This window comes from Heteronotia binoei, chromosome 1 (genome assembly GCF_032191835.1).
Source record: "Heteronotia binoei isolate CCM8104 ecotype False Entrance Well chromosome 1, APGP_CSIRO_Hbin_v1, whole genome shotgun sequence".
Taxonomy (NCBI): domain Eukaryota; kingdom Metazoa; phylum Chordata; class Lepidosauria; order Squamata; family Gekkonidae; genus Heteronotia; species Heteronotia binoei.
In genome coordinates this window covers 280,980,380-281,002,038 of record NC_083223.1, presented here as the reverse complement: position 1 = coordinate 281,002,038, position 21,659 = coordinate 280,980,380, and the positions used below count along the sequence as shown (strand labels likewise).

The window sequence follows — 21,659 nt, the reverse complement described above, 5'->3', positions numbered from 1 at the left end:
TGGGGCTGACGGGAGTTGTAGGCAAAAAACATCCGGAGAGCTACCGTTGGCCACCCCTGCCATACGTAACTGGATGGAAATTAGCACCAGATAGTTTAAATCGTTTTAACTGTTTTAACGCAATGTTTCTCAGTTGTTTTATTGCGATTTACTGTGAACCGCGAGCCGTCCCGAGCCTGCTTTCAGGGCGAGATATAAATCGACTCTCCTCAGCCCTTCTGGGAGAAAACTTGAATGCGCTTGCTCCACGGGATAAAGCAGAACCTCTTTGTTCCAGACGGGGAGAGCCCCGGATCGCGGCCCGACGGTCCGGGACGGACGGCCAATGTGAGAAATTGTGCCGCTCTGGGCAAGTCACCCCACGTGTCTCAAAGGGGGCATTTGGCGGGGTCGCGGCTTTCTTTGTAGCAGGAACTCCCTTGCATCTTAGGCCACGCCGCCCTGATGTAGCCAGTCCTCCCAGAGCTTACAGTAGGCCCTGTACGAAGAGCCCTGGAAGCTCTTGGAGGACTGGCTGCATCGGGGCGGTGTGTGGCTTAATAGGCAAAGGAGCTCTTGCTACAAAAAACCCCCCCTTCCAATCACCAAGAAGACAGAGCATCGCTTGCCCCAGGCAGAATGCTCAACCTATATCATGTGGCTAACAGCCGCTGATGGACCTCTGCGTTTAGCAGCAGCATCTCCTTTGCATATCAGGCCACGCCCCCCCCCCGATGTAGCCAATCCTCCTGGAGCTTCCAGTAGGCCCTGCGCTAAAAGTCCTGCAAGCTCCGGGAGGATTGGCTACATCAGGGGGGCGTGGCCTAATATGCAAAAGGCGCTCGTACTACAAAAAAAAGCCCTGCGGGAAACAGCGTGGGTTGGAAGACTCAGGTCCTATCGCCTTACCTTGCCCGAATACAATTGGGGGGGGGAGGAATTAATAGTTCTCAGATTGGAACTCCTTGGCAGAATGAAAACGAAACACATCTGGGCTTGGTAATGGCTAATTTGGACATCCGGGGGGCGGGGTTTGTAGCAGGGACTCCTTTGCATCTTAGGCCACGCCCCCTGATGTAGCCAATCCCCCTGGAGCTTAGAATAGGCCCTGCACTAAAAGCCCTGCAAGCTCCAGGAGGATTGGCTACATCAGGGGGGCGTGGCCTAACATGCAAAGGAGTTCCTGCTACCAAAAAAACCCCTTCCGAGCACCAAGAAGACAGAGCATCGCTTGCCCCGGACAGAATGTTCAACCTATACCTTGTGGCTAACAGCCGCTGATGGACCTCTGCGTCTAGGCAGGGCTTCTTTTTGATAGCAGGAACTCCTTTGCATATTAGGCCATCTCCCCCCACCCCCGATGTAGCCAATCCTTCTGGAGCTTCCAGGAGGCCCTGTGCTAAGAGCCCTGTAAGCTCTGGGAGGATTGGCTACACCAGGGGTGTGTGACCTAATACGCAAAGGAGTTCCTGCTACAAAGAAAGTCCCAGGCACGGTCGTTCTCCCAGCACCGCAGGGCTCGATCAGAGCACAGGCTCTGCGAAGGGAAAGAAACAGTGACTGGGGGGTGGGGGGGTGGAAGGAAGACAGTGACAACCACAGAGCTCACAGCGTCCATTCCCTTTCGTTTTGCAGATCCAGAAGGGGGCGTTGGCAGCAGGAGGGCCAAAGGGGGAACCCGCTCCGGGGCATCCTACGTGGCTGGGACGCTCTGCTTGATGATGATCTTCTGCCTGGTGGGCCGGACGCCGGCATCAGTCACCGGAGGCCCCACCCCGAGGGCGGCCGAGGCCGCGGCGGCGTTCGGCAAGCCGTGGGCGGTGATGTACTTCTTGTACGCTTCGCGGATGATCTTGAAGGCCCGGATGTTGGAGTAGGGGATGTCGGTGATGGGGTCGCGGTAGATGGCGACCTTGTGGGTGACGGGGCAGATCTCCTTGACGGGCAGCTTGGGGGCGCGGGATCTGGGGAACAGGCGCTCGAGGGTCTCGTCGTCGCTGAAGGTGATGAAGGTGCGGGAGCATTTGGCGGCCGGAGCGGAAGCCGTGGGCGGAGCCTCTGAGGGCAGCTGCGCTTCCTGGTCCAAACTGAGAAGCGGGGTGAGTGTTAGGGAGGGCTGGGAAACTTTTAAGTCTCTTCCGAAAACCCTTCTTCAAATATTCCCCCCCCCCCTTCTAATAATCTTTTTCTTTTAAAACTTTTTTTTCTCTTGGAAGTTTTCCGAAACAGGAGGGCTATAACAAAAAGAACTCTCCTCCTCCTCCCACCCACCCCGCCCCCTGTGTATGCATCATGTACGATATTCAACAGTTACAGAAAAGGGGAGGGATGGTGGCTCAGTGGTAGATCATCTGCTTGGTAAGCAGAAGGTCCCAGGTTCAGTCCCCGGCATCTCCAACTAATAAGGGTCCAGGCAAGTAGGCATGAACAGCCTCAACTTGAGACCCTGGAGAGCCACTGCCAGTCTGAGTAGACAAGACTGACTTTAGGGAGAGATGGTGGCTCAGTGATAGAGCATCTGCTTGGTAAGCAGAAGGTCCCAGGTTCAATCCCCGGCATCTCCAACTAAAAAGGGTCCAGGTAAATAGGTGTGAAAAACCTCAGCTTGAGACCCTGGAGAGCCGTTGCCAGTCTAAGTAGACAAGACTGACTTTAGGGAGAGACGGTGGCTCAGCGATAGAGCATCTGCTTGGTAAGCAGGAGGTCCCAGGTTCAATCCCCGGCATCTCCAGCTAAAAAAGGGTCCAGGCAAGTAGGTGTGGAAAACCTCCGCTTGAGACCCTGGAGAGCCACTGCCAGTTAGGGGAGGGACGGTGGCTCAGTGGTAGAGCATCTGCTTGGTAATCAGGAGGTCCCAGGTTCAATCTCCGGCATCTCCAACTCAAAAGGGTCCAGGCAAGTGGGCGTGAAAAACCTCAGCTTGAGACTCTGGAGAGCCGCTGCCAGTTTGAGTGGACAAGACTGACTTGGATGGACCAAGAGGGGTCTGATTCATATAAGGCAGCTTCATATGTCCATATGTCCAAAAGGCATTCTGCACGTGCTCCAAAGCGTTTCATTATTATTTCACATCTCCTGGGGGGGGGGGTCTTATTGTTTGCCGTCAAGTCTAAACCGACTCATGGTGACCCCGTAGTCATAGAGAGGGGTGTCAAACATGAGGCTGGGGGGTCGAATCAGGCCCCCAAGCAACTGGCTGTCGTCTGCTTCCTTCTCCCTCTCTCTTGCTTCCTTCTGCATCACAGCTTGCTTTGCAAGACTTGCTCAACTGCACAGGAGCTACAGAGTAAAGCCTCTGTTTTCTCCATTGGCTGAGGCCCCTCCTTTGGGAAGGAAGGGGGGGGAGGACAGCTTGCTTTGCCAGGCTCTCTCAATCGCACAGCAGAGCTACTGAACCAAGCCTCTTCTCCTTCTATTGGCTGAGGCTCCTCCCCCTGCTGATCCCCTGGGGAAGGAATTTGTGTGCTTGGCTACGACAAGTAAAGAACGACTTTCAGGTGCTACAGAAGGGAAATGTTAATTAACCAGGAAATGACTTCCATCTTCGTACTTTTAGACTGGGTGGATGGGGCTGTGGCCTGGTGGCAGAACCTCTGCTTGGCATGCAGAAGCTTCCAGGTTCGATCCCCGGCATCTCCAGTTAAAAGGACCAGGCAGAAGGTGATGTGAAAGACCTCAGCCTGAGACTCTGGAGAGCCATGGAGAGGGGTCATAGCTCAGTGGCAGAGCCTCTGCTTGGCATGCAGAAGGTCCCAGGTTCAATCCCCAGCATCTCCAGTTAAAAGGACCAGGCAGGAGGTGATGGGAAAGACCTCAGCCTGAGACCCTGGAGAGGGGCCATAGCTCAGTGGCAGAACCTATGCTTGGCATGCAGAAGGTCCCAGGTTCAATCCCTGGCATCTCCAGTTAAGAGGGCCAGGCAACGGTGATGGGAAAGACCTCAGCCTGAGACCCTGGAGAGCCATGGAGAGGGGCCATAGCTCATGGCCATAGCCATAGCGTCTGTTTGGCATACAGAAAGTCCCAGGTTCAATCCCCGGCATCTCCAGTTCAAAGGACCAGGCGGAAGGTGATGAGAAAGACCTCAGCCTGAGACTCTGGAGAGCCACGGAGAGGGGCCATAGCTCAGTGGCAGAACACCTGCTTGGCATGCAGAAGGTCCCAGGTTCAATCCCCGGCATCTCCAGTTCAAAGGACCAGGCAGGAGGTGATGAGAAAGACCTCAGCCTGAGACTCTGGAGAGCCACGGAGAGGGGCCATAGCTCAGTGGCAGAGCCTCTGCTTGGCATGCAGAAGGTCCCAGGTTCAATCCCCGGCATCTCCAGTTAAAAGGACCAGGCAGAAGGTGATGGGAAAAACCTCAGCCTGAGGCCCTGGAGAACCACGGAGAGGGGCCATAGCTGAGTGGCAGAGCCTCTGCTTTGCATGCAGAAGGTCCCAGGTTCAATCCCTTGCATCTCCAGTTAAAAGGAGCAGGCAGGAGGTGATGGGAAAGAGCCATGGAGAGCTGCTGGTCTGGGTAGACAAGACTGACCTTGATGGACCAAGGTCAGTCTAAGTCATGTGTTCATTCATGAAAAAAAACCGAATGGTCGCAGCAGGCAGGAGGGTCATGGGCACAAAATACTTTCTCTTCGAGCTTCATCAACCTCCCCCCCCCCGCCCCACGAGGCCTGGCGAAACCTACCCCTCGACATCCACGTTCTCTTCCTTGCAGCCCAGGTCAGAGACGAGGGGCATGGCCCCCGAATAGTAGCGGATGGTCGGCCCCAAGCACTTGCGCTTCTTCTGCACTTGCCGCTTCTTGTCTGCCTCCAGGCGCTCGTAGGTCTCTGCGCGACGAGAGAGAGAAGGGAAGGAGGCGGGTGAGCTCCCAGGATTCCTTTCTCCGTGGAGGGGACCCTGGCCCAGTCAGACAGCAGGTGGGCGAAAGACCTGCCAGGCTCCCCCCCGGCCACCAGTGGGGGTCCGGTTGCCAACTCCAGGTCAGGAAACTCCTGGAGATTTGGGGCGGAGCCTGGAGAAGACAGGGACCTCAATGGGGTACAAGAGTCCACCCTCCCAAGCACCCCTTTTCTCTCTCTTTTTTTTGGGGGGGGGGTGATAATATCTTTATTTTATAAATAGTATACACCATAAAAAGAAAAAAAAAACAATGACAACATCAACACAATAGCAAGTGCACAAACGCCATAACAAAGCAACAACAAAAACAATAAATGAAAAGCAACAATGAACGAGCAAGCAAACGATTTGGAGGAAGGGAAGTTTGATCTGATTCTAATACTAAATTCATCTATCAATTTCATCAGTCCTTCTCCCCGTCATCACCCCTCTCCCTTGTAACGACTATTCCTACATATTCAACCAATCGTATACGGGCTGCCACGCTTCTTTACACTGGTTTAACTTTGCTTCACCCAGTTTTGTTGAGAGAAAGTCCATTTCAGCTATTTCCAACGGTTTCGGCACGAATTCTTCTTTCTTAGGTATTTGTGGTGTCTTCCAATACATTGCATATACAATTCTCGCAGCCGTAGTTGCATGAACCAAGAATCTGGCATACCTTAGAAGCAGGGGTTTGGCATATACTCAAGAGATAAAATTCAGGTAAACGATTTATATTTATTTTAAGTATTTTTTGTAACCAAATGCGTACTTGAGTCCAATAGCTTCTTAACTTATCGGATTGCCACCACATATGATAAAATAAAGAAGATATTGGATATATATACCGCCCTCCACTCCGAAGAGTCTCAGAGCGGCTCACCATCTCCTTTCCCTTCCTCCCCCACAACAGACACCCTGTGAGGTAGATGGAGATATTGGATTTATATCCCGCCCTCCATTCCAAAGAGTCTCAGAGCGGCTCACAATCTCCTTTACCTTCCTCCCTCACAACAGACACCCTGTGAGGTAGATGAAGATATTGGATTTATATCCCACCCTCCACTCCGAAGAGTCTCAGAGCGGCTCACAATCTTCTTTCCCTTCCTCCCCCACAACAGACACCCTGTGAGGTAGATGAAGATATTGGATTTATATCCTGCCCTCCACTCCGAAGAGTCTCGGAGCGGCTCACAATCTCCTTTCCCTTCCTCCCCCACAACAGACACCCTGTGAGGTGGGTGGGGCTGAGAGGGCTCTCACAGCAGCTGCCCTTTCAAGGACAACTTCTGCCAGAGCTATGGCTGACCCAAGGCCATGCTAGCAGGTGCAAGTGGAGGAGTGCGGAATCAAACCCGGTTCTCCCAGATAAGAGTCCGCACACTTAACCACTGACTCTCCCAATTGTTTTCTGACATTTCCAACATCTATTTGGGGTATTCTGGTATATCTCCAGGGGAACTAATCTCTGTAAGATGGAAATGAGCTGGGGGATCCTCAGATGCCACCTGGAGGCTGGCATCCCAAGCCCTGGATGGCTAAGAGTCACATTCAGCCCACAGGTGCAGGGAAGGACTACTTGGCTACAACTGCAGTGTTGACATGCAACGGTTGCATGGTCAGGGAGTGGGCATGCGAACTCTGCGTCAATGAAACTGCTGAGCAGTCGGGCTAGAACGGATCGAAGGAAGTCCTTCCCCCAAAGGGTGATTAACACGTGGAATTCACTGCCCCAGCATAGACAGCTTCAAGAGGGGAATGGATAAGTATATGGAGCAGAGGTCCATCAGTGGCTACTAGCCACACCATATTGTTGGAACTCTCTGTCTACAGCAGTGATGCTCTGTATTCTTGGTGCTTGGTGGGGGGGGGGGGGACACAGTGGGAGGCCTTCTAGTGTCCTGGCCACACTAATGGATCTCCTGATGGCGCCTGGTTTTTTTGGCTACTGTGTGACACAGAGTGTTGGACTGGATGGGCCATTGGCCTGATCCAACATGGCTTCTCTTATGTGACACAGAGTGTTGGACTGGAGGGGCCGTTGGCCTGATCCAACATGGCTTCTCTTATGTGACACAGAGTGTTGGACTGGAGGGGCCGTTGGCCTGATCCAACAGGGCTTCTCTTATGTTCTTGTGTCTGGGGCAGTGATGCTCTGTATTCTTGGTGCTTGGGGGGCACAATGGGAGGGCTTCTAGTGTCCTGGCCCCACTGGTGGACCTCCTGATGGCCCCTGGGGGTTTTTTGGTCACTGTGTGACACAGAGTGTTGGACTGGATGGGCCATTGGCCTGATCCAACATGGCTTCTCTTATGAGTGACATGCAGTTTAAATGCGGACCAAGCACACCCATACAGCCTGTTCATGGGCTGCACAAACCTGGACGCGCATGTATTAATCTTTGCTTTATGCAACTGGCACCACACTGAAACCAGCACCTTTGCTTTGAAAGCAGAGCAGGGGAACTCTGGAGAAATCATGGGAGAGGTGGCCTCAATCCACATCCAGAAGAGCCCATTTTTGACCTCTTAATTTATAAGACGTACACTGCACGAGTTCCCTTGTGCCTAAAGAAAGCTTTTGATTGTAAATGTTAACGCTCAAAAAAGAAGAGGTTAGGAGGAGGAGGATTTATATCCCACCCTCCACTCCAAATCTCAGAGTCTCAAAGCGGATCACAATCTCCTTTATCTTCTTCCCCCACAACAGACATCCTGCGAGGCGGGTGGGGCTGAGAGAGCTCTGACAGAAGCTGCCTTTTAAAGGACAACTCCTGCAAGAGCTATGGCTGACCCGAGGCCATTCCAGCAGGTACAAGTGGAGGAGTGGGGAATCAAACCCGGTTCTCACAGATAAAGAGTCCGCACCCTTACCCACTACACCAAACTGGCTCTCCAAATTGATGCTAGATGTTCCTAGTAATTAATCCGCCTGTCTTTTCAACTTTCCAGACTACTACTCACTTTCATTTAAACCTTTTATCCTTCTCCTAAAATGCCAGAACTTGAGGGCACCCAATAAAGCTGAAAAGCAGTAGATACAGGATGGACAGAAGGAAATACTTCTTTATGAGTAGTTAAAATGTGGAATTTGCTGCCAAAGAATGTAGCGATAGCCATGAGTAGAGATGGCTTTAAAAGGGGATTAGACAGGTTCATGGAGGAGAGGTCTTATCAGTGGCACTAATCCTCTGAATCTCAGAGCCAGGAGGCAACACTGGAGGAAGGCCTCAGTCTCTCTGCCCTGCTGTTGGCCCTCCAGAAGAACTAGCTCGTCTCTGTGTGAGACAGGAGGCTGGACTAGATGGACCCTCCCTGGTCTGACCCAGCAGGGCTCTTCTGATGTTCTTATCAGGGGAAGGCCTCAGCCTCTCTGCCCTGTTGTTGGCCCTCCAGAGGAGCTGGTTGGCTTCTATGTGAGACAAGAGGATGGACTAGATGGACCCTCCCTGGTCTAATCCAATAGGGCTCTTCTCATGTTCTTCTCAGGGGAAGGCCTTCGCCTCTGCCCTGTTGTTGGCCCTCCAGAGGAACTGGCTGGCCCCTGTGTGAGAAAGGAGGCTGGACTAGATGGACCCTCCCTGGTCTGACCCAGCAGGGCTCTTCTGATGCTCTTCTCAAGGGAAGGCCTCGGCCTCTCTGCTCTGTTGTTGGCCCTGCAGAGGAACTGGCTGGCCACTGTGTGAGACAGGAGGCTGGATTGAGTGGACAAATGGTCCAATCCAGCAGTACTCTTCTCAGGTTTTTACAACTTTAAAAAAAAAAACATTTGGCCTGCCAAATTCTCGCCTCATCGCTCCTTCTCTAGGCTGCGGTCCAGGCTCACCCAGAGAGCGCAAGTTGATCTCCTCCGTTATCTTGGCCTCTTCCAGCAGCTCCTCCTGGGTGAGCGGCCGGTCGTAGCTCGGGCCGCCCCCCTTCTTGCGCTTGGACTGGACCTGGCGCTCCTGGACGCGGAGGAAGGTTTGACGCGTGTGCTCCGTGGTCGACTGGCGCATGTGTTTGCGGCCTGGAGAGTGGGTGCGAGGGAGAGAGTTTAGAGCAGTAAGTGGATAGCTGCAATCTCATGTTAAATAACTCAGTGAAAATGTCAAGACAGTGTGCAATTGCAATAAAAAAAGGCCAACGCCATGCTGGGAATTATTGGGAAGGGAATTGAAAACAAATCAGCCAGTATCATAATGCCCCTGTATAAATCGATGGTGCGGTCTCATTTGGAGTACTGTGTACAATTCGGGTCACCGCACCTCAAAAAGGATATTATAGCATTGGAAAAAGTGCAGAAAAGGGCAACTAGAATGATTACAGGTTTGGAACACTTTCCCTATGAAGAAAGGTTAAAACGCTTGGGGCTCTTTAGCTTGGAGAAACGTCGACTGTGGGGTGACATGATAGAGGTTTACAAGATTATGCACGGAATGGAGAAAGTAGAGAAAGAAGTCCTTTTCTCCCTTTCTCACAATACAACAACTCGTGGGCATTCCATGAAATTGCTGAGAAGTCGGGTTAAAATGGATAAAAGGAAGTCCTTCTTTACCCAAAGGGTGATTAACATGTGGAATTTACTGCCACAGGAGGTGGTGGCGGCTGCAAGCATAGCCAGCTTCAAGAGGGGGTTAGATAAAAATATGGAGCAGAGGTCCATCAGTGGCTATTAGACACTGTGTCTTTTTGTGTGTGTGTGTGTGTATATATATTGGCCACTGTGTGACACAGAGTGTTGGACTGGAGGGGCCATTGGCCTGATCCAACATGGCTTCTCTTATGTTCTTCTGTGACACAGAGTGTTGGGCTGGAAGGGCCATTTGCCTGATCCAACAGGGCTTCTCTTCTGTTCTTATGTGACACAGAGTGCCAAAACAAAACAAAAACGAAAGGAGGACATCTGGATACTCACTGTCTACCGCTTCATCCTGGAGTTCGGCTGGTGTGGATCTTTCCTCCCTTGCCTTCTGGGAGCTGCTGGCAGGGGCATCCGGTTTCTTGGCCCTCAAGCTCTTAATGGGTTCCTACAGCAGTGGTTTTAACGTGAAGAAGAGAAGAGATTGGATTTATACCCCGCCCTACGCTAGCCAAAGGAGTCTTAGAGCGGCTTCCAATCTGCTTTCCCGTCCTCTCCCCACGACAGACAACTTTGTGTGAGGTAGCTGGGCTGAGAGAGCTCTGATAGAAACTGCTCTTGAGCGGAACAGCCCTGACAGAACTTCTGGCTGACCCAAGGTCACCTCAGCTGGTGTATGTGAAGGAGTGGGGAATCAAACCCGGTTCCCCCAGATAGTCCGTGCACATAACTACTATACTAAACTGGGTAAAAAGCTGCCACCCAAACAGAACCAAAAAGGCAGTTTTGCCTTCAGTCTGGGAATGTGAACTACCAGTGCTCCACAACAGCTTCCAGAAGATAAACTAGTCCAAAGCCCATCAGTATTGGGTCTGAAGTGGACCGTGCCAGTGCGTATACAGAGTTCTGCTTGACTCTCTGTCATGATCCTGGGCCTAGCGAGGCCTGCAGGCCCCAGGGAAGCCTGCTTAGGAGTTACTGGGAAAAACCAACATCTCCCAGGATCCCCTCTATCCCTGTGATTGGGTAGCAAGGGGTTTGGAGGGAAACAGGCCCTGAGAGGAGTGGGGCCTGGGAACAGAATATAAACGCCAAGCCCAGGAAGTGGGGGTTCTTTTCCGAGGAGGCAGAGCTGAGGAAGAGCTGCTGCCAGGGAGAGATCCTCACCCTGTGAGGTAAGGTGAGTAGGCTAGGTCTGAATGAGACAGTCAGGGACAGTAAGTTCAGATGCGTTAGGGCATTTGGTTATTTCCCCTTCACCCTTTTACTGTTTTTGCACCTTGTTTTACTGCACCGAACTTCTCTTGTTGTTGTTCCCTCTGCCTGGTCCTCACGCCGATTTTTTGGCCTAAGCCAGGGGTGGCCAACGGTAGCTCTCCAGATGTTTTTTTTTTGCCTACAGCTCCCATCAGCCCCAGCCACCATGGCTAATGGCTGGGCCTGATGGGAGTTGTAGGCAAAAAAAAATCTGGAGAGCTACCGTTGGCCACCCCTGGCCTAAGCTACAAGAGGCCTGGAAGGGCTTGGGAGAGAACTCTGGGCCTTCTCAAGGGAGACCCTTAACCCAGAGTGGTGGCAGCAATTGGTAAGACACCCCCCCCCCCGAGACGTGACACCCTCTTACGTACCTTGTAGGCTTTGGTGACCACCCTGCGCTTCCTCTTGGATCCCTCGTCATCCTGGTCACTGCTGGGCTCCTCTCCTTCGTCAATGTCGAAATCGGAATCGACTTCGTCATCGCTGTCCGACTGGTCGCCTTTATACTCGTCGTCCCCCGACTCCTGTCGAAGAGACCAGCGAGGCACCAGGTTGTTAGTTAAGCCGGTTTATACCAGACCAGACCCTTAAGTCAATCAAGGCCGGTACCATCTGCTTGGCCTGGCAGCAGCTCTTTGCGGGTCTCGGAAATTGTGCACTTGAGACTTGAAGTGGCGATCCAGTGCAAGGGCGGCCAAACTTAAGAACATAAGAGAAGCCCTGTTGGATCAGGCCAATGGCCCCTCCAGTCCAACACTCTGTGTCACATAAGAACATAAGAGAAGCCCTGCTGGATCAGGCTATTGGCCCCTCCAGTCCAACATTCTGTGTCACATAAGAACATAAGAGAAGCCCTGTTGGATCAGGCCAATGGCCCATCCAATCCAACACTCTGTGTCACATAAGAACATAAGAGAAGCTATGATGGATCAGGCCAATGGCCCATCCAGTCCCAACACTCTGTGTCACACATAAGAACATAAGAGAAGCCATGTTGGATCAGGCCAATGGCCCATCCAGTCCAACACTCTGTGTCACACATAAGAACATAAGAGAAGCCATGTTGGATCAGGCCAATGGCCCATCCAGTCCAACACTCTGTGTCACACATAAGAACATAAGAGAAGCCATGTTGGATCAGGCCAATGGCCCATCCAGTCCAACACTCTGTGTCACACATAAGAACATAAGAGAAGCCATGTTGAATCAGGCCAATGGCCCATCCAGTCCAACACTCTGTGTCACATAAGAACATAAGAGAAGCCCTGTTGGATCAGGCCAATGGCCCATCCAGTCCAACACTCTGTGTCACATAAGAACATAAGAGAAGCCATGTTGGATCAGGCCAATGGCCCATCCAGTCCAACACTCTGACACAGAGTGTTGGACTGGATGGGCCACTGGCCTGCTCCAACATGGATAAAAGGAAGTCCTTCTTCACCCAAAGGGTGATTAACATGTGGAATTCACTGCCACAGGAGGTGGTGGCGGCTACAAGCATAGCCAGCTTCAAGAGGGGGTTAGATAAAAATATGGAGTAGAGGTCCATCAGTGGCTATTAGCCACTGTGTTTGTGTGTGTGTGTGTGTGTATATATATATATATTTTGGCCACGGTGTGACACAGAATGTTGGACTGGATGGGCCATTGGCCTGATCCAACATGGCTTCTCTTATGTTCTTATGTGACACAAAGTGTTGGACTGGATGGGCCACTGGCCTGATCCAACATGGCTTCTCTGATGTTCTTATGTGACACAGAGTGTTGGACTGGAGGGGCCACTGGCCTGTTCCAACATGGCTTCTCTTATGTTTTTATGTGACACAGAGTGTTGGACTGGATGGGCCATTGGCCTGATCCAACAGGGCTTCTCTTCTGTTCTTATGTGACACAGAGTGTTGGATTGGATGGGCCATTGGCCTGATCCAACATGGCTTCTCTTATGTGACACAGAGTGTTGGACTAGATGGGCCACTGGCCTGCTCCAACATGGATAAAAGGAAGTCCTTCTTCACCCAAAGGGTGATTAACATGTGGAATTCAGTGCCACAGGAGGTGGCGGCGGCTATAAGCATAGCCAGCTTCAAGAGGGGGTTAGATAAAAATATGGAGTAGAGGTCCATCAGTGGCTATTAGCCACTGTGTTTGTGTGTGTGTGTGTGTGTGCGTGTGTGTGTGTATATATATATATATTGGCCACTGCGTGACACAGAGTGTTGGACTGGATGGGCCATTGGCCTGATCCAACATGGCTTCTCTTATGTGACACAGAGTGTTGGACTGGATGGGCCATTGGCCTGATCCAACAGGGCTTCTCTTATGTTCTTATGTGACACAGTGTTGGACTGGATGGGCCATTGGCCTGATCCAACAGGGCTTCTCTTATGTTCTTATGTGACACAGAGTGTTGGACTGGATGGGCCATTGGCCTGATCCAACATGGCTTCTCTTATGTTCTTAACCCCATTGGGCAGGGGTGGCCGAACTGCGGCTCAGGAGCTACACGTGGCTCTTTCACACATATTGTGTGGCTCTCAAACCCCCACCGCCCTGTTGGCCAGCTTGGAGAAGGCATTCATCTCTTTAAATCACTTCTCCAAGCCGAGCCAGCTGGTGGCTTGGGGAATGAATTTAAAATTAAAGTTACTTTCTTTCTACCTCCACTTCCCCCATCTATTTGCCTCCTTCCCACCCTTCCTGTCTTGTGGCTCTGAAGCATTTCTGCTTTCAAACATCGGATGTTTGTTCTATGCCAGGGGTGGTGAACGGTAGCTCTCCAGATGTTTTTTGCCTACAACTCCCATCAGCCCCAGCCATTGGCCATACAATTCAAGAAATACCTGTGGACTTTGGGGGTGGAGCCAGCAGCAGGGGTGTGACAAGCACAACTGAACTCCAAAGGGAATTCTGGCCATCACATTTAAAGGGACCGCACACCTTTTAAGTGCCTTCCCTCCCTTGGAAATAACAGAGGATAGGGGCACCTTTTGGAGTTCATAGAATTAGACCTCCCAGTCCAATCTTTTTGAAACTTGGAGGGTGTTTTGAGGAGAGGCAACGGATGCTATGCTGAAAATTTGGTGCATCTACCTCAAAAAAACAGCCCCTCTAGAGCCCCGGATACCCACAGACCAATTATCGAGTCTAGCCTATGGGAACAGGTCTCCATAGGGAATAATGGAGCGCCCAGCAGACATTAAACACACACTCCCCCCCCCCCGTCTGATGACCCTGAAGGCGGGGGAGGGCCTCCAAACCGGGGGATCCCCTGCCCCCACCTGGGGATTGGCAACCCTACCAGGTACACACTTTGCTCAGGGTGGTCTAGCTAGCCACTGGGCTCAAGCTTTGCTCCAATGTCATCGTGAACCTCCATGCACAGAAGCAGACGACAACGCAATCCCGTTATTTGTGCTTTGAGCGAGAGGGAACCTTTGCTGTCCCTCGTTGGAGGCAGGACGCCGGGGCTTCGCTGCAATTCTCACCTCTGGCAACTAAGCTAACCCATTGGTTGTCTGGCCCGTCCATCAATCCCCCTTTCAGCCAACCAGAAGCCAGCGCTCCGTGGTAACGCCGGCGAAGACCCGCCCCCAAGACCGACCGCGCCTTCACCTCCGTGAAGCCCCCGTAGGTCGTCTGGTAGAACTCGTCCTCCTCCTCCGCTTCCAGCAGCCCCGAGAGCCGGTTCCCCGCCGTGCGCCGCGGCGCTCGGCCTCTGGCCAGGCCCGTCGAGACGGACGGCGCCGACGCCATCTTGGTCCTTTCGGCGAAGAGGCCGATCGAGTCTCTCGGCGCGCCACTGCGCAGCCTGGGCTTTCCGCGGGCCCCGAGCGGCGCTGCGCGGGAGGAATGGCGAAGCAATCGAGCACCGAGCCATTGAGAAGAAGGCATGGAAGGGGGGGTCAGGCATCGGCGGTCGAGCGCCGATCGACGGAGTGCGCCGCGGAAAGCAAGGGAGGGAATCGAACGCCGTGAAGGTCGATGGTAGGTGGATCCCAGTAGTCAGCAGACAAGTGCAATTAAGCCCAATTAAGATTTATTCAGAATGTCAGCTTTCGTATGCTCTTAAGCAGACTTCATCAGACAAGTGGGAATGGAAGCAGAAATTCTTAATAATAATAATAAAAGCAGTGTGGAATCATGGGAATGTTTTTAGCAGATTAAAAGAATCACAATCAGGGATCTGTGTTTGATGAAAAAAAACCACTGGAGTGGAGGGTGATAAAAAGCAGACAGCTGGCGTAGGGGTGCCACTTATCTTAGGTAGGCACTTATCTTCCAATTCTCAAGTTGCACCTTTAAGACCAACCAAGTGTTATTCGGAATGGAAGCTTTCTTGTGCTAAAAAGCACGCTTCTTCAGACAATAGGGTGGTGGAATGGCCAGCTGTCCTGAATATAGAGAAATTGGGCGGTGAATCAGCGTGCAAAATCATGGAAATGTTTTTTTTAGCAGATTAACAGAATCACCGTTTGGGGTCTAGTGATTGTTAGTTTGTATTGACTGGGCTGAAACAACAACAAAAGGCAATTCAGTTGGAATAGTAGATTGATGTCTATGTCGTTTGGTATCCTGGCTGTGAGGTGCAATTGCAACAGACTCATTTGTTGCACTTCACACCCAGGATACTTAATGGGTTTAGTGCATGGACATCAATCGGCTATTCCAACCGAATTACCCTTCGTTGTTTTTTCAGCCCGGTTAACATAAACTAACAAACACCAGACCCCAATTTGTGACTCTTTTCATCTGCTAAAAAACATTTCCACAACTGCATATTAACTCACTACCCATTTTCTCTATATTTAGGACTGCTTGCCATTCCATCCCACTGTCTGATGAAGTGTGCTTCAAGTAGGGTTGCCAATCCCCAGGTGGGGGCAGGGGATCCCCTGGTATGGAGGCCCTCCCCCCCCCCGCTTCAGGGTCGTCAGAAAGCGGGGGGAGGGGAGGGAAATGTCTGCTGGGAACTCTATTATTCCCTATGGAGATTTATTCCCATAGAAAATCATGGAGAATTGATCCGCGGGTATCTGGGGCTCTGAGGAGGCTGTTTTTTGGGGTAGAGGCACCAAATTTTCAGTATAGCATCTAGTGCCTCTCCCCAAAATACCCCCCAAGTTTCAAAAAGATTGGACCAGGGGGTTCAATTCTATGAGCCCTAAAAGAAGGTGCCCCTATCCTTCATTGTTTCCTATGGAAGGAAGGAATTGAAAAGGTGTGCCGTTCCTTTAAATGTGATGGCCAGAACTCCCTTTGGAGTTCAATTATGCTTGTCACAGCCTTGATCTTGGCTCCACCCCCAATGTCTTATATTCTTCTCTCCTTTATGGGAATCCTCACAACAACCCTAGGAGGTAGGCCAGGCTGCAAGTGCGTCACTGGCCTGAGGTCGCCCATCAAGCTTCCATGGTGGCGTGGGGATTCGAACCTGGGTCTCCTGATCCTAGTCCAACACCCTACTGTACGCCCCTTCATTTTTTTCTGTCGCCTCAGAGCAGAGGTGGCCAAACTTGCTCAACGTAAGAGACACATAGAATAAACATCAGATGTTTGAGAGCCGCTAAGAAATGAACGTCAGACATTTGAGAACCACAAGGCAGGCAGGCAGGCAGGAAGGAAGGAAGGCAAATAGATGGGAAGAGGTGGAAAGAAAGCAACTTTAAATGCATTCTCCAAGCCACCAGCTGGCTTGACTTGGAGAAGTTAAGAGAGAAATGCCTTCTCCATGCCAGCCAATGAGATGGTGGGGTAGGGTTGCCAATCCCCAGGTGGGGGCAGGGAATCCCCCGGTTTGGAGGCCCTCCCCCCACTTCAGGGTCATCAGAAAGCAGGGGGAGGGGAGGGAAATGTTTTTGGGAACTCTATTATTCCCTCTGGAGACTTATTCTCATAAGAAATAATGGAGAATTGATCAGCGAGTATCTGGGGCTCTGGGAGGGCTGTTTTTTGAGGTAGAGGCACCAAATTTTCAGCAGAGCATCCAGCGCCTCTCCCCAAAATACCCCCCAAGATTCAAAAAGATTGGACCTAGGGGTCCGATTCTATGAGCCCCCAAAGAAGGTACCCCTATCTTTCATTGTTTCCTATGGAAGCAAGGCATTTCAAAAGGCGTGCAGTCCCTTGAAATGTGACAGCCGGCACTCCCTTTGGAGTTCAATGATGCTCGCCACACCCTGGCTCCTGACTCCACCCCCAAAGTCTCCTGGCTCCACCCCCAAAGTCCCCAGATATTTCTTGAATTGGACTTGGCGACCCTACGGTGGGGGCTTCAAGCGCCGCACAATATGCGTGAAAGATTCAAGGAAGTGATGCAAGACCAGCTTCTTGTCTCTAGCTGCAAGAGTGTTTCGGGGCTGTGCTCATCTTTATGTTGCAACCGAAACAGGAACTGGCCTTTCCTACCTGCAATATGAAGGGTGATCATCCTGACCTACCCTATAGAACTTTTATTTCTTTAATTCGATTTATAGCCCTCCCTTCCTGTAGAACAGGCTCGGGGCAGGTTACAAGACAATCAAAACCAAATTGAAATATATAAGATCTAAAATTTCAGACTAAACACTGGAAGTAGGGTTGCCAAGTCCAATTCAAGAAATATCTGGGGGCTTTGGGGGTGGAGCCAGGAGTCTTTGGGGGTGGAGCCAGGAGACATTGGGGGCGGAGCCGAGAGCAAGGGTGTGACAAGCATTATTGAACTTCAAGGGAGTTCTGGCCCTCACATTTAAAGGGACTGCACAAATTTTTCAATGCCTTCCTTCCATAGGAAATAATGAAGGATAGGGGCACCTTCTTTTGGGGCTCATAGAATTGGACCCCCTGGTCCAATCTTTTTGAAACTTGGACAGTATTTTGGAGAGAGGCACCAGATGCTATGCTGCAAATTTGGTGCCTCTATCTCAAGAGCCCCCAATACCCGCGGATCAATTCCCCATCATTCCCTATGGGAATCGTTCATGGAGGTGCATGATGGCTCTGGGGGAGGGGGGAAGCCTGTAAAACCGGGGGATCCCCCTCTGGGACCTGGGGATTGGGAAGCCTAACTGGAAGCTACAAATTACAACTTCTGCCTCACAGCCATGGCCTCTTGTCCAGGTCCAGCAGGTCTTATCGCTCTGGGATGGAATGAAGCGGGGAGGCCAGTAACAAGTGACGCTCGCTGCCTCAGCTGAAAGTCTGGTGAAAGAGCTCTGCTTTACAGGCCCTGTGGAATTGGAGCAGATCCCGCAGGGCACGGATCTCCAGAGGGAGCTCATTCCACCAGGCAGGGGCCAGGGCCGAAAAGGCCCTGACCCTCATCGAGACAGGTCGGATGTCTCTGGGGCCAGTTACCACCAAAAGGTGTTGAGTCGCTGATCGTAAAGACCTACGGGGGCTCCTATAAACCGTCCCTATGGGGCTGTTCTTGAGTTTTCTACCATGATGCATTTACATTTTAAAAACATCTGCACAGCCAGTGGACTTGTCAGGTGCCAGGAAAAGTGCAGGCAGGTTCCATGGTACCCATGGGTGCCACTTTGGGGACCCCTGGTATTCACAGTATAGGGCAGTAGATGAGCAATACAATCAGACTAGGTGTACAAATGTAATCGTGTAATCATAAGCAGGGGCATCAAAATCATGAGGGCCGGATGTGGCATAAAGGATACCTTATCAATCCAGCCCATGTGTGATATAAAATATAATGCCACGTAGCAGAGATAGAAGCTGTATAAAGGACACAGACCAACACAATTAAAGATTTTGTATCTCTCCCATGTGATCGAGGGAACTGGGCAAAGGAAGCTCTGGCTCTTTCCCTCCCTCAGCCAGTAGAAGGAACAGAGGCTTGTGCACTTGATAGAGCCTGGCAAAGCAAGCTATCCCTCCCCCCCCCCCTTCGTCCCCAAGGGAGGAGCCTCAGCCAATGGAGAAAATAGCTCTGTAGTTCCTGTGTGATTGAGCAAGCCTGGCAAAGCAAGCTGTGATGCAGAAGGGAGCAGGAGGGAGAAGAAAGCAGACTTGCTCACGGGCCTGATAGGAACCCTCCAGGGGCCGAATTGACCCCGGGCCCCATGTTTGACACCCCTATCATACAGAATCATAGAAACATAGAGTTGGAAGGGACCTCCAGGGTCATCTAGTCCAACCCCCTGCACAATGGAGGAAACTCACAAACACCTCCCTCTAAATTCACAGGATCTTCATCACGGTCAGATGGCCATCTAGCCTCTGTTGAAATACCTCCAAGGAAGGAGAGCCCACCAACTTCCGAGGAAGCCTGTTCCACTGAGGAACTGCTCTAACAGTCAGGAAGTTCTTCCTAATGTCGAGCCGGAAACTCTTTTGATTTAATTTCAACCCACTGGTTCTGGTCATACTTTCTGGGGCCACAGAAAACAATTCCACACCCTCCTCTATAGGACAGCCCTTCAAGTCCTTGAAGATGGTGATCCTATCACCTCTCAGCCGCCTCCTCTCCAGGCTAAACATCCCCAGCTCCTTCAACCTTTCCTCATAGGACTTGGTCTCCAGACCCCTCACCATCTTTGTCGCCCTCCTCTGGACCCGTTCCAGCTTGTCTAGATCCTTCTTAAAATGTGGTGCCCAAAACTGAACACAAGACTCTAGGTGAGATACAGTATTAAGATATGCAGTCAATGCCAGAAGGCAAAGAATACAAAATTAAAGGACAATTTTAACAGCAATCTGTTGAACACATGAACACATGAAGCTGCCTTATACTGAATCAGACCCTTGGTCCATCAAAGTCAGTATTGTCTTCTCAGACTGGCAGCGGCTCTCCAGGGTCTCAAGCTGAGGTTTTTCACACCTATTTGCCTGGACCCTTTTTTGGAGATGCCAGGGATTGAACCTGGGACCTTCTGCTTCCCAAGCAGATGCTCTACCACTGTTCAGGCTGGCATTTCCATATGAAGGTGCCCTTCTGGACCATTCTCCCCGCTATAGATTTGTTTCCATTGCAAGAATGGAGAAGGCATTTGTCCCTTTAAATCACTTCTCCAAGCCAAGCCAGCTAGAGAATGCATTTAAGGTTAAAGTTGCTTTCTTTCCACCTCTTCCTCCCCCCTTCCCCCATCTCTTTGTTTGGCTTTTGTCCTTCCTGTCTTGTGTCTCTCAAACATCTGACCTTCATGTCGTGCAGCTCTCGAACATCTGATGTTCACGTCTTGCAGCTCTTGAACGTCTCACATTTATTCAGTGTGGCTCTTACAATAAGCAAGTCCGCCCCCCCCCCCTGCTCTAAAGCCAGGTACAATTTTTTCCCCCTGTTCTCCTTTGTTTCCCATCAGTTTGCAAACTGATCTTGTTGTCGATCAACTTGCCAATGAATTAAGCTTGACCCCCGCTAATAATCCTCCAAACAATAAAAAGAAATTACTGAATTTTTATTGGAATCAAAGCCGGAAATATTGTTTTCGAATGTACGGCCTCATTATATAGTATCTAGGTCTACTTATGAAAGGATAACTATGTTGCTTTATGCAGCGAAATCAAGTATTGCTCTCCTTTGGAAAAGTGAACAGCAACCATCCTCAAACCTATGGCATAAAAAATTATGGAATCTTTACTTGATGAGCAAAATAGCATCTAACGTAAAATCCATGCAGAATCCTCTTCAAGTTAATACTTTCGAAATAGTTTGGTTTCCTATTTTAGAATACTTCATGACTCGAGGTGAGATTCCTAATATAATAGAAAAATATTATTTGCATTAGCTAATTTTGTTTAACACTTTGCATAATGATGATGATAATGATGATATTGGATTTATATCCCGCCCTCCACTCCGAAGAGTCTCAGAGCGGCTCACAATCTCCTTTATCTTCCTCCCCCACAACAGACACCCTGTGAGGTGGGTGGGGCTGGAGAGGGCTCTCACAGCAGCTGCCCTTTCAAGGACAACCTCTGCCAGAGCTATGGCTGACCCAAGGCCATTTCAGCAGGTGCAAGTGGAGGAGTGGGGAATCAAACCCGGTTCTCCCAGATAAGAGTCCGCACACTTAACCACTACACCAAACTGCATAAGCAACAAGACAAGTTAGTTTTTATCTAATGAAGGACGATGGACATATGGCTAATGTACTAACAATTTGGCATGGAATAATACCTACTCTTTATGTATCATTAAAATGATTAAAATAAACATTGTTATAGAAAACAAAAAAACGACAACAAAAAAGCTTGACCCCACTGAAGCAGCTCATCTCTTGCGAAGCCAAAATGAATTATTTGGGGAGGGACGGTGGCTCAGTGGTAGAGCATCTGCTTGGAAAGCAGAAGGTCCCAGGTTCAATCCCTGGCATCTCCAAAAAAGAGTCCAGGCAAATAGGTGTGGAAAACCTCAGCTTGAGACCCTGGAGAGCCGCTGCCAGTCTGAGAAGACGATACTGACTTTGATGGACCAAAGGTCTGATTCAGTATAAGGCAGCTTCATATGTTCATATGTTGTTCTAATTGCACCCCCCCCCCCAACACCGTTTCGATAATGCCCATAAAGAAGGGTGGGTTTTGTAACTTTTCGGGTGAAGCAGATCTCTCTGAAAGCAAAGCAATTAGACGCTGCAATTCCATAGCTGAGTTTGCCCGGGTGGCCTATTTCCCTGTGAAAGAGGCAGTGTTGGAAGGTGGTGTAAAATCGCAAAGGAAACAATCTTGGATTAAAACCGAGTCCCTTGCTTTAGCTGGATTGTGTGGGTTGGGCTGTAGAAAAGGCCGCCTGAGCAGCATCCGGTGGCGATATCTGTGTGATCCCACGTGTCAGCACAAGCGGCTTTCAGATCATCTGTTTTTTGATAGATATAATCCTCCCAAACAGATTAGAGGAATACATTTGAGGATGGGTGGGGGAGGCGAGGGGATATTCCATGCTGCTTCCATAGCGAACGCGAGTTAGGTCACATTCTGATCTGATAAGGGGGAAAGAGCCATTGGCTTCCTGCTCTTGAGCTTTTGGCTGCAATAACACACACTAA

General features: G+C 50.7%; 1 protein-coding gene and 1 non-coding gene across 2 annotated transcripts; one reads left to right on the top strand and one right to left on the bottom strand.

Annotated features, from left to right (window-relative positions):
- Positions 1-1,639: 1,639 nt before the first annotated feature.
- Positions 1,640-14,458, bottom strand: VPS72 (vacuolar protein sorting 72 homolog). The gene is made up of 6 exons (XM_060256325.1): positions 14,296-14,458; positions 11,055-11,207; positions 9,763-9,874; positions 8,692-8,874; positions 4,667-4,811; positions 1,640-2,066 (listed from the first exon to the last, which is right to left on the bottom strand). Exons 1-6 carry the CDS (start codon positions 14,434-14,436, stop codon positions 1,673-1,675), a joined length of 1,128 nt encoding a protein of 375 aa, XP_060112308.1. The 5' UTR covers positions 14,437-14,458; the 3' UTR covers positions 1,640-1,672.
- Positions 14,459-20,928: 6,470 nt separating this feature from the next.
- Positions 20,929-20,995, top strand: TRNAS-GGA (transfer RNA serine (anticodon GGA)). Its single transcript has one exon. It is a non-coding gene; the product is annotated as a tRNA-Ser (tRNA).
- The last annotated feature ends 664 nt before the right edge of the window (positions 20,996-21,659 follow it).

What these genes read in the sequence shown, in the direction of transcription:
- VPS72 (XM_060256325.1), bottom strand. Translation starts at nt 14,436, where the DNA reads ATGGCGTCGGCGCCGTCCGTCTCGACGGGCCTGGCCAGAGGCCGAGCG. An exon ending in CCTACGGGGGCTTCACGGAG is followed by an intron (nt 11,208 to 14,295) that starts GTGAAGGCGCGG and finishes TCTCTTCGACAG; the next exon opens with GAGTCGGGGGACGACGAGTA. An exon ending in TGGTCACCAAAGCCTACAAG is followed by an intron (nt 9,875 to 11,054) that starts GTACGTAAGAGG and finishes CCACTGCTGTAG; the next exon opens with GAACCCATTAAGAGCTTGAG.